Source organism: Protopterus annectens, chromosome 2.part2 (assembly GCF_019279795.1).
Source record: "Protopterus annectens isolate FY-2018-M chromosome 2.part2, PAN1.0, whole genome shotgun sequence".
Classification (NCBI taxonomy): Eukaryota; Metazoa; Chordata; order Ceratodontiformes; family Protopteridae; genus Protopterus; species Protopterus annectens.
Genome location: NC_056730.1, coordinates 603,503,154 through 603,514,931, shown reverse-complemented (window position 1 = coordinate 603,514,931; position 11,778 = coordinate 603,503,154). Strand labels below are relative to the sequence as shown.

The window sequence follows — 11,778 nt, the reverse complement described above, 5'->3', positions numbered from 1 at the left end:
AAATCATTGAGGGTTGAAGTCAGAAAATAATGACAGACATTTGCGTTTCATACTTCATACCCTTCAGAGAAATCATGCTAATGCAAAACCTGTTATTCTATCAATGCTCTAAGAGCAATGTTTAAAAAGTGTCCCTATTTTTGGGCACTTGTCCTCCCATTATTGATTGCTTTGTCTTGATTTCTTGCTCTAAGAGCTTGAGAGATATGGTCTCTATTCCATGCTAGGAATGAATGGGCCATAGGGCTCTGTCATGCCCTGGGGGTGACTCTAATTCTTACCCCCCATAGGAGGAATGGATAGGGTTGATTGTGTACCAGTAGTGGAGCCATTGGTTTGGAGAGACTTGCAGACATAAAAAAACGCATTTTTTTATCATTCTGTTTTACCTTACTTATGTCTCCCAGCATTCTTATAATGAGATGCAAAATTACAGAGTTACTGGCAAGCTTGGCAGTAATTTGTTAGATCTATGATTCACAATGCAATTAAATATAAGAAACGTCTTTTAAATTGAACAAATGCATCGGCTTTTTATGTTACTTGTACATTTTAAAGCATTTTTTTTCACATTTAAATTGCTTAATATTGGCACTGAGCACTGTGAACTCAGTATTGTGATTAATACAGTCCACACAAGTAGTGCTGCAGGACCGAAAGTAAATACAGCTCAGTTTGTATGTAGACATAAATGTGTAAAGATGTTTCACAGGACCCCATCATAATGCAAATTACTGTAAATTATGCTATGAATCAGAGAATTCTGTCTGTTTGGTGTTATGACATTTAAAGCTATTCATAATACATTTGCCTTGTTTATTAGATTATATTCATGGGAAAATTAAATGAAGACTTGATTATATGTAATTGTAGCATGGAAGTTCAATGTTTTTATAAAGCAAAGGCTTCAAAATCAGATGGTTTTAGAGTCATGCTTCTGGTTTGAGACATTTGTTTCATGTATCTTTTTACTTGAGTTGGTCAGCTTTCAAAGCCATTTAAAAATGTTTTGTGTCTTTTTATCAATGTTATTGTGGTTTGTAAGAAGTTACTGCTCAATATCAGTGTTACTTAGACTCCTTTAAAAAGGCTATACCAATGGAAATTCCAAGTATATATATATATATATATATATATATATATATATATATATATATATATATATATATATATATATATATATATATATATATATATATATAAAGTGAAAGTGAAATGAAATCTGAAATTTGTTTTGCCAATGTTACTCCTCTATCTGAAAAAAAAAATAGTTTTGCTCTTTATTGTAATGAAAATGTTGATTAACTGAAATACAACCCCTAAATTTGACATTCATATAAATTAAATCCAGACATATTAGGAAATCCTTCTTCTGCACAATATATATACATATACATACATATATATATATATATATATATATATATATATATATATATATATATGTGTGTGTGTGTGTCTGTGTGTCTGCATATATATTTACATATGCATATATGTTTACATATGTGGATCTAAAACACATTTAATCCAAAGGACATTTAGTCAAATGAGATTACATCTAAAACTTGATATACACAAAATATTTTTTGCCTAGGGAAAACCCCGCACACCTCTTTCTGGGGTAGGGAGATTTTTTTTCTCCCACAGCCTCCTTATTTAAATATACTAACTCCAAGGTTGCACAACTGCAGAAAAAAGAGAATATACACAAACAGTGAATCACTGCTGAACCATAAACTTGTGAGTTGGCATTAACAATGTACAAATGGTGCACTAGACTAATTTACCTTGTAATTCCTACAGTTGTAACACCCTAAACCACACCAGCATTAATTCTAAATAGCCTACTACGGTTTTCTATTAAATGTGATTAGGCTAAATGTATTTCAGACTACATGCATCCTAGAACAAATTTTTAGACATTTTAAGATTGGATTAGATGAGTTTTAGATGAAATGTCATATATCCCTATCTGTCTATCAATCTTGGGTGCAAACAGTGGAGCCATTGATCTGGAGAGTCTTGCAGACAAAAAAACTTTTTTTTTATCATTCTGTTTTACCTTACTCATGTCTGCTAACATACTTATAATGAGATGCAAAATTCCAGAGTTACTGGCAAGCTGGGGAGCAATTTCTTAGAGCTATGACTCACACTACTATGGCTATTTTTTTGGTTGATATTTTTCTACACTGTAAAATTAAAGGTTATCTATAATACAGGCTATCAGTTTGTGTATTATAGTTTTACAACTCATTATACAACAAGGAAGACTGTATTGAGCTGGTATTCATAATTGTTTTCAAAGTATGAAAGATGAACCCCCCCCCCTACATGAGGGGTCTGTAAATGACCTTTCTGCTGAGTCACAGTACTTGCGCAGTTGAGGAATTATAGATATTGCACATAGGACTGACTCATAATCATGCAATCTGTTAGCTATTGAATTTTTGTCCTTTAAGAAATTTGGATAATTATGAATCAGTTTATAGCACTACAAAGTCTATCAACTCATCTCTGCATAGTGACTAGCATTACAATGGTACTGACTATGAATACTGGTTAAACTGCACTTATGATAATGTGCTTTTATCGGGTTCTGAGCTTCCAACGGTTTCAAGAGCTGCAGATAAGAATAAAGCAATACAGTTAAACTTATGTTCCAGTAGTATTACAAAGTTGAAGTGGGAGGAATCAGCAGTATCACTTAATAACTGTGATCAGCTAAGGAAACAAATAATGCAGAATCCCTCCATTTAAACTGATTAAATATTTTTCTGTTCAGATATCTACAAATAATATAAAATATATTTGGCACAATCACATCAGGCAGATCAGTGAATATTTCATGTTATTTTGTTCCATTTTTAATGTAATATGTTAGGAGGTATGCTGATGAGTAGACGGTTATCAAATGCATAACAGCTGTTACTAGATTTACAAACGTAAACATTTTAATAATTATATCTGCAAGTGAAACTCCAAAAGAGACTCATAATAAGACAAATAGGAGAAAATGTAATATGCAGAATAAGAGTAAATGCTAATTTAGTACAAGAATGGCAATAGTTAGTAAAAAGATGCAACACAACATTACGCTATGCTCTTGCATATAGCCCCCATAGTTTGTCAGAAAATGGTTTGTTAGCACTCATTTGATAGTAACTATCTGACTGCTGTTTATGATAGATCCCTATCTATCTATTTATCTAGTTTTATTTCTTTTTTACTTTAAATATTTTTATTAAATTTTGAAAAAGAAAAGGTTACAAAAATGATAAACTTTAAAATGTTATATAATAAATCAATAAGATAAATCATTAAAACATGAATAAAATTGCAACTATTCACGATATGTACAATAAGCTTGAGACCAAAGTAGTTTTATCTCAGGTGCTGTAATGGGCTCCCTTAATTAAAGTTCACGTAGCTTTGAAAGTAGTATAGTTAGAAAATGTACCCCCAATATATTGGACAGAGTTCTTATAATTGTCATTTGGGGGGAATGTATTTAGTGTGACACTGATGAATTAGCTTCATTGTTTTGAGGACAATTTGTTGTGTTAAATTTATCAGTATAAACAACTTTTGTTGTTTGATTTATCACTACTGACTCACAAAGCAACATTTCTGTCTTTGAATCCTATCAGTTTCTATTTGCTACTATAAAAAAGTCATTGTACTTTTTGCCATCCATAACCCTTACAAAGCGGGCAAATATTTGACTAAAATAATAAGAACCCTGACATGAAAATGTAGAAATTAAAAATATAATTGTGCTATGTGAAACTTTGACCAGTTCCATGTTATCAAATATAGTATCACTTTTTTTCCTAAGGTAGTAAGAGATATTGACAAAGCACTTAACATTATTAGTACCTAAGTCATCAAAATCATATGTCAGTTCCATTTTCATTAGGAAAACATTACTGAAATGTATGTTATATGATTCATGGAAGGCTGGCAACAATTAACTCTACTTTCTGCTTTGTAACACAGGATGCTGGAACTGGATCTGGTTGTTAGAAATGAAGATGGAAATCTCCTGTGTCCTGATACAACAAGTGTAATCAGTCTGTTCAAAGCTCACAAAGAGGCCACAAATCAGATCTCAGAATGCATTCAGGAAGAAACGGTAGGCTTATGAAATAATTAAATAATTAAGCTAAACTTCCCAAATAACGGTATTCAAAATAATATTTTGAATGTGAAATTTGCACTGAATTGGCTGTTTTGTTTTTATTATTTTTGCAGTATATGTAAGTATCTATCAAGAGTGGTCACAACTAAAATGAGTCAGTACAGTAGTTACTTTTTCTATAGATGATTAGTATTAATCTCTGCAATTTTTTTGTAAGCTGATAAATGAAACAGAAGAAATTAGATCTGCAAAATTATTGCTTAGCTCAATTAGTAGTGTATCCTGAATATTTTGGATATGAGCAAACTTAGGATTACTTAAAGATTACATTAGTGTGAGCTCCCTGCCATGACACACAGGAATAAAGCCCTGCTGTCACTAAGCTGACATATTTTTGAGTAGCAGGCATGGGAGCTAGAAGGAGAGAGGCAGGAGGCTGGGAGTGAAGCAATATTTGGCTTATCCATCTTGGGGTGAGTTAAGCAGGTTAGCTTGCCACTTGGGCAACATCCAGTAGGAGCTGTGGGTGGTGCAGTCTGCTAAGTTTGGGCCAGAGAGACACATTGCCACTGGGTAACAAGGAGCAGGGGGCAGGCTCATGTCCTCTTTCTCCATAAACTGACAGCTTAACATCCTTCAGAGCAGCTGTGAGTGTGTTAGGAGGAGCTTCAAGTGCTGAGAGGAACCCCTGTGTTTGCATGGATGATTGGCATGATCAATTTTTGCCTCATGGAGGCACTAACTTTTGGTGAGAAGCTCATGCTGCCATGTAGGTATGAGTGGGGTAGCTGGTTACAGGATCTGATGATTTGTAGGTATATGGGCTGCAAAAAAAAGGCTCATTATTTCCCATTTGCTGAATGTAAGAGATCGTGTTTATGATTGTGAGTAGCTGAGAAGCCTTACTGTTGTTAAATTTATGTTTTTTTAATTTGTACCCCTCATAAGTGTTTAGTTCTATGCTAAATTCATTTATTCTAGTCTGTTTGATGCCTTCATTGTAAATTAACCTAAAACAAAAATAAAGTTTATAGTTTATTCCAAAAATCTCGAGAGGTGCTGAGTTACAAACATCCCCTTTCTTGCTGTTTTGAATATTCTAGGACCCACATCCCTATTTCAAGATCCATAGGTACTGGTATTTAGATGCACAGATTGAAAGAAGATATACAAAATGTAAGCTACCTATTGTGGATTAGGTCCCGTTATAGGCTCTCCAAACCCAGTGGAGTGGCTAGTTCTCCCCAGGACAACAAGCAAAAATAAATGAAAAAGCCTTTTTCTTCACAGTAATCTGCTGTTACATTCCTGCAGATATTTTCCAGGCAGATATTTAACTAGAGTAGAATGCACCAATTCTCAAAATGAAGCAATGAAAATGCAAAGTAATCCTTCATTGAGCCTTAAACTGTCAGGTTTATTTAAAGTTATGAGCGCTTAAATCTATCAGACTTCATCAGATACAATGTTCCTTCCACTGAAAAAGGTTGCTAAAGCAGTTGCTTCGTATTGACCTGCTTTGCCAGATACAGTCGCAGGAGGCATCAATGCAGATGATCACTTTGCTCTTCATAAGGCTCATTCATAATGTAGTCAATAGTGCAGAGAGAGCAAATGAGATAGGCGGAAACCATGAGAAGGCACGCCTGGCTCAGACTGCATGGTTTTACAGACAATCTGACAGCATTCTTCACAAATGCTGCTTTCAGTGGCCCCTGTCTGTCTGGAATTGAGGTGAATGAGAGGCTGCAAATATGTGAATAGGAGTTGAAGATGCTATCTGCTCTTGTGGGTGAGGTTTACAGCCCTACAGCAAGTCAAAACTGCACCCATATGAGTAACACTCTGACAGAAGTTCCAATTGAAGGCTCCTATTAGACATGCTGCCCCAAGAGCCTAGGAGGGCCTCAGAATCATGGGGTTCTATGACCCGTCCCTTGGGAAGCAGCTACTGCAGCCTTGAGGACTTGCTTAAATTTTGAAAGTAGTAGGGGTTGACTGTCCCTGTATCTGGAAGCATGGCTGTCTATCGAGCATGATGGGTGGATCATGGATAATATAACCAGAGGCTGCAAAATATGTTTTCTAACTGTACTCCAGCCATATCTACATTCCTTATCAGATGTTCCACATCTTCAAAAGGAAGTAGCCAAAACAGAGGCTGAGCCTCTCCTATCAAAAAGACTCATCCTAGGGGTTCCACTAGATTCTTCTTTTGGCTTTTCCCGGTTAGGGGTCACCACAGTGGATCACCTTGCCTGCTCATGATTAGCAGTGGAGTTTTGCGGTGTTAAGTTGCCAGCCTGGCACCCAACCTGCCAAAGAAGGCACACACATGCACTCATGCCTAGGGCCAAGTTAGAGTGTCCAATCCACCTACAGCATGTTTTTGGGATGTGGAAGGAAACCAGAGCATTCAGAAGAAACCCATGTGACCACAGGGAGGACATGCAGACTCCACACAGAAGGTACTCCAGCTGAGGATTGAACCAGAGAACCTCTTGCTGTGAGGTGGAAATGCTAACTGCTGCAACACCGTGGCCACCTAGGGGCGCCACTAGATTACCATGGTGTAAATGATCTTTCTTTGTCTAATGGAGGTAGATTGGGGGAACTCAGCAAATCTCCAGGGTGCCTACCCAAACACATAACTAGTCTAGCCTTCTAGGAAATTCATGTGTTTCTGCATAGGATCCAGTTATTTCTGGTCTCATTACAGTTCCTGTGTGCCCACCAACTGCATGCTAGCAGTTGCAGCTCTCTTGAGTCTGCTGGAAATCAGGATATTCTCATATTGATATGACTGCCTTCTTATCTTCACCACAAAAGTAATTAATACATGCAAGGGACTACTTGCTTCAGATTTGTCTGAATCTGGGAAAATATGTGAACACTGCAGAATCTCCATTAGAGCAATTGTAAAACCTTAGGCTGCTACCTGAACACTACTCGAAAGGTGGTCATTTTCCTCAGACCAGAATAACTTTCATACAGTTGGTAACAGCTCTTCTTTTTAAACAGCCTTACCCAACTGTGGCTTTTGTTCTCTAAGTACTAAGACTCAAATCAACTGCAATATATTTGGTACCATCTGCAGGGCTCCACATGAGAGTGAATCCTTCACATCCAGTGGATTGAGTTGGTGTACTCCATTGATCAAACCATTTGATTATCCAAAACCTGTTGATACTATCTGCAGTGGTGGTTGCAGCAGATGAGTTTAGACAGAGGATTTCCCATTACTCACCCTTTACCTTCAGTGACCGTTAGCCTGCCATGGCTTTGGGGCATTGTTTAGGGCAGACAGTGTCATGGCCTTGGACACAGCAACACACAGGATTGCATATCAAAATTTGGAGGTGGGAGTAGCTCTCCTTCTGTTGCAATCCTTTTGCAGGGTATCATTGTGATATACATGGACAATATGTTGGCAGTATGATATATCAATGAGCAAGGGGAACAAGGGTCTATACCCTTTGACAAGAGGACATGAGGATCTGGGAATAAGCAATATACCCACGATGTCTTCTTCTACTAATGTACATCTGTGGATGAGCCATAACCAGACAGTCTCAGCAGTGTCTATGGATGCCACTTAAGCAGTGTCTCAGAGTGAGTAAAATGTAGATAATTTCCCAAAACCAGTGAAAACCATGGTGTGATGTGTTTGCCTCTGTGAGCAAAACCTAATGGAACAACTTTTTCTACTTCATCCTTTCACTGAGATGGAATCCCTGGAATGCTCTAGTCCAATAATAGCCAATAAGGACTTTTTAAGCTTTCTTTCCCTTTCCATTAATTATGAGATTCCTACAGAAAAACAAGCTGTGTAGAACCAAAGTAATTCTTATAGCTTCTTTTTGTCTTTGACAAGCGTGGCTCCCTCTTACCTATCTTCACTTGAAGAAGAAGCTATTGCTTCTAGACCCTCAACTGGGCTATCTATCAAATCTGTCTGACAAGCCACACCTGGACTGTCAGTCCTTCAGACTAAATATATGGTATATCAAGTTCTCTTGATGGGCAGAGATCTTTCTTATTCCCACAAGGGGGGTGGGGGGCAGTATCCTAACAGCAACCCATAAACCCTCAACTAGAAAGACATACCAGAGTAAATGGACTAGATTTTCCTGGGCTTCTTAACAGGTGATATATCCCTTTTCAGTCCCTATCCCTTTGCTCTTTCTATTTCTGGCAAAATATTTTTTGATAACAGCTCAAGTTTTTCAGCCATGAGAGTACACTTAGCAGCTATTTATTATTTCCACCCAAGGATTCACTTCCTTTCTCTCACAGCTCATGTTTGTAAAACCCTTTTAAGAGGAGCCTTTCTGTTGCGACAACTTTTTAAAGATCCCTTTCTTCCATGATATCTCAACTGTTTTTATTCTTTTTAGATAATCTCATCCTTTCTCTCTTTGAGCCAGCTTTCACTGTAGATCATAGTAGATCTTAAATTTCTTTTTGTAAAATCTTTTTCCAGGTTGCAATAACATTGACAAGAAGGGTTTCAGAAGAAAATGTGCTTTTTTGTTAATCTGTTTGCATTTCTTTCATAAATACATGGTTTTCTATGAACTAACATAATTTTCATGTTAAAGATAGCTTCAGAGCCCAATATTAATTAAGCAATTAGTCTACTAGTATTATTTCCTGAATATTCAAACAAAGGTGGCAATAAGCTACAGTACATTGATTACTGGCAGCTAAGATTCTACCTGAGCAGAACCACAGTTACCAAGTAGAATGACTCTTTGTTTTCTTAACATGCTCTTCACGTGGCTTTTAAATTATATTTCTTACTGCTGTTTTTCCAATAGTAAGTACAGTATATTCTAAGTAAGCCTAGAACACACTGAACTAGGTCTATGTCTCAAGTCTTACCTTTCTCCAGGAATTCATCAGTAAATAATATCATTGTTGCAGCACTATGAGCTTCACTGCACACTTTTCCAAGATAGTGTCAATTTAATGTGCTCTCAACATGAAGGTGTTCCTTCAGGGCTGTCATACTTCATAGTTTGCTGTCATGATGCCACCTAATATACATAGCTGGGGGACTCTGTCCTTCTGTGTTGAAGTGAATGGACTGGATTTTATAAGATGTGAATACTGAGTAACTAGCATAACAGTAGGGCTTCATTATCCATGCCTGTCTACGTCCCTCTTTTCATCTTCCATATTTTTACCTACTGTCTCTAAGCTGTCCTTGTCATCTAAGGTCATCAGGATAATGTACATTCAAGCATCCCTAGATTAATTTTTTTGGATTGATAGTAAGCAGCCAGGTTTGTATGGCAAACTCAGTCTGAAATGAGAGGAAAGTTAGGAGCATTATGGGAAGTAGGAGTAAAGTTCGAGCTTTGAGAAAAGCTGTTGATGCCTATGTTGATGTTGTCTGTGGTGACCAGTCCTACAGTGAAGAATTGGTTAGACATGGATCTTGGAGAATTATCACAGTAAATACACACCTTTTGTTTTGCTGTCAATAGTTTTGCACATAATTACTTGTTTCTTACTTGTCTAATTGCTACAGCACTGTCTGTAATGTTCTTTTACTATTTTCACAGGATGTTAACACTTCTTGTGACAAAACAGTGAAGTTACATAAACAGGAAAAAAGAAAGGCTAAATGTTCACAACATATGCCAGGGTCACAGCACATTCCTCTCCTTTATAAGCATATTACAACCCTGTTACACAACTTTTGTAAATGATTTGAAAACGTATTTATACTTTGGTGCTCCGTTTATTCAGTTGAATGACACTTATGCATTACACCACTTTGTTACCACCAAACTATAAAACATTTTGGCTTTGTAAAATTATATTGTTTTTGGATGTCTTATATGGATGCCTTACATATTACTAAATGCAAATTAAGTATTTAACACATGAGATGAGGTTTCTTGGTATTGTGCTAATGGGTATGTTCATTAGGAATCTGCATAGGCTTTCATTATGCTTTGAGATCACATTCTTTCTGTAGTACAGGTAATATAGCAGATACCTCCAGTATGTACATTAGTTTACTTGCTAAAGTCAGGAATGTAAATAATATAAATCTTATACTAAATTAGGCAACAAAATACTTATAGATTTTATTATTATATTTTTTGTTAAGATAATATACTTTGAAGCTGGAGGTATGCAATACTTAATAATAGTTATTAATTAATCTTTTTCCTAGGTGAGTGAATGGAATGCTAAAAATTTAACTGGCACGTCTTGGTTAAGGACTTATGCAAACAGTCATACTTTCACCTATACTTCTCAAATTTTTTGCTCAAGAGTTCTGGACAAATTCAAAATAATGGGGGGGGGGGGCAGATATCAGGAACAGTTTTTAAATATTACTCTAATTCATCGAAAAAGAACAACAGGCTTTGCACCAACTTGCATTGCCTGAACAGTACTTATGAAAGTCTAATTCTTGGCATTATCAACTGACTGTAATCCTCAGTAACTGACAGTATAATAAAAAAAATATATGAGGGAGAAGACAAAAATACAAGGCAAAATCAGAGACAATCTGTAAAATTAGGGACAACTGAGAGGTATGCTTTCATCGTAATCTGCCATTGATATATCATTAGACAGCCAGTCAAATATTTCCAGTTATAAATTTACTAACATTTTTATAAGGTTACCAGATTTATTTGATTTATCCCTTGTTTTTAACCATTAGTATTTCAGCAATGTTTATCTGTAAACTTTGTCTATTTACCCTCTAGAAAGGGCTTATAGTATTTACATATATAATAATAGAATAATTGTGCTATGCTATTGTTTTGACTGTTTTATTTATTTAATTATTTTTATTTGTATTTATCCTTTGTAATTAAAATATTTGATAACATCATAACACAAATTCAGTTTTAGATAATGTAGTTTAATTTGGGTTTACTAGAGTTGCTTAAATACTAGTAGCTCATGACACACCTGTTCACTGTAACTTGTTTGAAAAAGACAGTGCTTGAACACCCAGTAGCTAGGTCTCCTGTTCCTGCTTAGCCTTCCCAACATCAAATCCTGTACACTATATAGCTCTACCAGAATGTAAACCCAAAACCTAAAACTCCTATCCAACTCAAGTCCTCACTCCTTAAACTTATCCCTGCACTCTCCCCCCAATCATAAAGGTTCTAATCACTGCCAAGACCTAAAACTCCAACTCCCTCCCTAAACTTAGTTCCCCAAATGTTCTCCAGTCCTAAAACTCCCCTCCCACTCTGTAAACCTAAAATTCTACCACTTCCAAAATTTAAAATTTCAATCACTCCCTAATTCTAAAAGTTCCTTCCTGCTCCCTAATTCTAACCTCCCTTGCACCCACAATCTTAAAATCTCCTACCAATCCCTTCCCATAGCTGCTTTTCTTAACTCATATTTGAGTTCATGCACAAGCAGGGCTTCCTCCAAATGGCTAGAAGATTCTACCTGAGCAGAACCACAGTTACCAAGTAGAATGACTCTTTGCAGAGGGCATAGAAGCAGGTTCTAATATACATGTTGAAGAAGATGTAAATTGGGAATTAGTAAAAGAAAAAACAAAGAATCCCAATGGTAAAAGGGTAAAAGACAGAAAAAAGAAAATGTAAAAGGATAAGTACAATAAAAGAGAGAAAGGAATATGT

The 11,778-nt window shown here is 36.2% G+C and overlaps 1 protein-coding gene across 1 annotated transcript in view; it reads left to right on the top strand.

The window, feature by feature from the left end:
* The window catches only part of LOC122795974 (dedicator of cytokinesis protein 2-like), a 2,887,083-nt gene that overhangs the window by 482,950 nt on the left and 2,392,355 nt on the right, over positions 1 to 11,778 (top strand). The window contains exon 7 of the mRNA XM_044064456.1: positions 4,000 to 4,135. Within this exon, the coding sequence (XP_043920391.1) occupies positions 4,000 to 4,135 (136 nt within the window). The remainder of the gene's footprint in view (positions 1 to 3,999; positions 4,136 to 11,778) is intronic.